This window comes from Eimeria mitis, genomic scaffold, assembly GCF_000499745.2.
Source record: "Eimeria mitis Houghton genomic scaffold, Emh_scaff2046, whole genome shotgun sequence".
Classification (NCBI taxonomy): Eukaryota; Apicomplexa; class Conoidasida; order Eucoccidiorida; family Eimeriidae; genus Eimeria; species Eimeria mitis.
This window is the reverse complement of record NW_013570368.1, coordinates 3,526-4,238: the sequence shown is the minus strand read 5'-3', so window position 1 is coordinate 4,238 and position 713 is coordinate 3,526. Positions and strand designations below refer to the sequence as shown.

Genomic DNA, 713 nt, shown 5'->3' with positions numbered 1-713 from the left:
GAGCAGCAGCAGCAGCAGCAGCATCTCCTGCATGGAGCCGAGAGGGTGCATCAAGGGGAGAAGTATCAGACGAAGCAGCAGCAGCAGCAGCAGAAGCAGCAGCAGCAGCAGCAGCAACAGCAGCAGCACTAGAAGAAGTGGTAAATAGAGAAACAACAGCAGCAGCAGCAGCAGCAGCAGCTAGCTGCTTCGGCCTCAGCATCGAGGCTGTCTCCGTTTCTTATAGTGGAGTCTCCTGCTGCATCCATGCTGCTGTTGAATATACAAAAGAAGTTTATGTATACGCAGATGTTGCTGCTCAGGCTTTGGTGGTAGTTGCTGCTGATGGGGGGCAGCAGACAGCAGCAGCAGCAGCAGCAGCAGCTGCTGCTGCTGCAGAAGCTGCTGCTGCAGCAGGAACTGCTGCTGCAGCAACTGCTGCTGTTGCACCAGAATGTAGAATACTGCTGCCTAGATACTGCTATCTTGCTGCTGCAGCAGATGCAGCAGTATCTACATCTCTCTTCTCTATTGATGTTGATGAGGAGACAGTGCATGCGGAGACACCTGCTGCTGCTGCTGCTGCTGCTGCTGCTCCTGCTGCTGCTGCTGCTGCTCCTGCTGCAGCAGCAGCAGCAGCAGCAGAAAGGGAGAAGGGAAACACCGCAGCAGCAGCAAACGACCAAAAAGGAGACAGTATAAAAGGAGACAATAATAAAGACAAAGACAGCAAG

The 713-nt window shown here is 53.6% G+C and overlaps 1 protein-coding gene across 1 annotated transcript in view; it reads left to right on the top strand.

The window, feature by feature from the left end:
• EMH_0047830 (uncharacterized protein) overlaps positions 1 to 713 on the top strand; it is a gene marked incomplete at both ends in the record, with an annotated part of 6,043 nt that overhangs the window by 5,066 nt on the left and 264 nt on the right. Inside the window, one exon of the mRNA XM_013496329.1 lies at positions 3 to 713. Within this exon, the coding sequence (XP_013351783.1) occupies positions 3 to 713 (711 nt within the window). The remainder of the gene's footprint in view (positions 1 to 2) is intronic.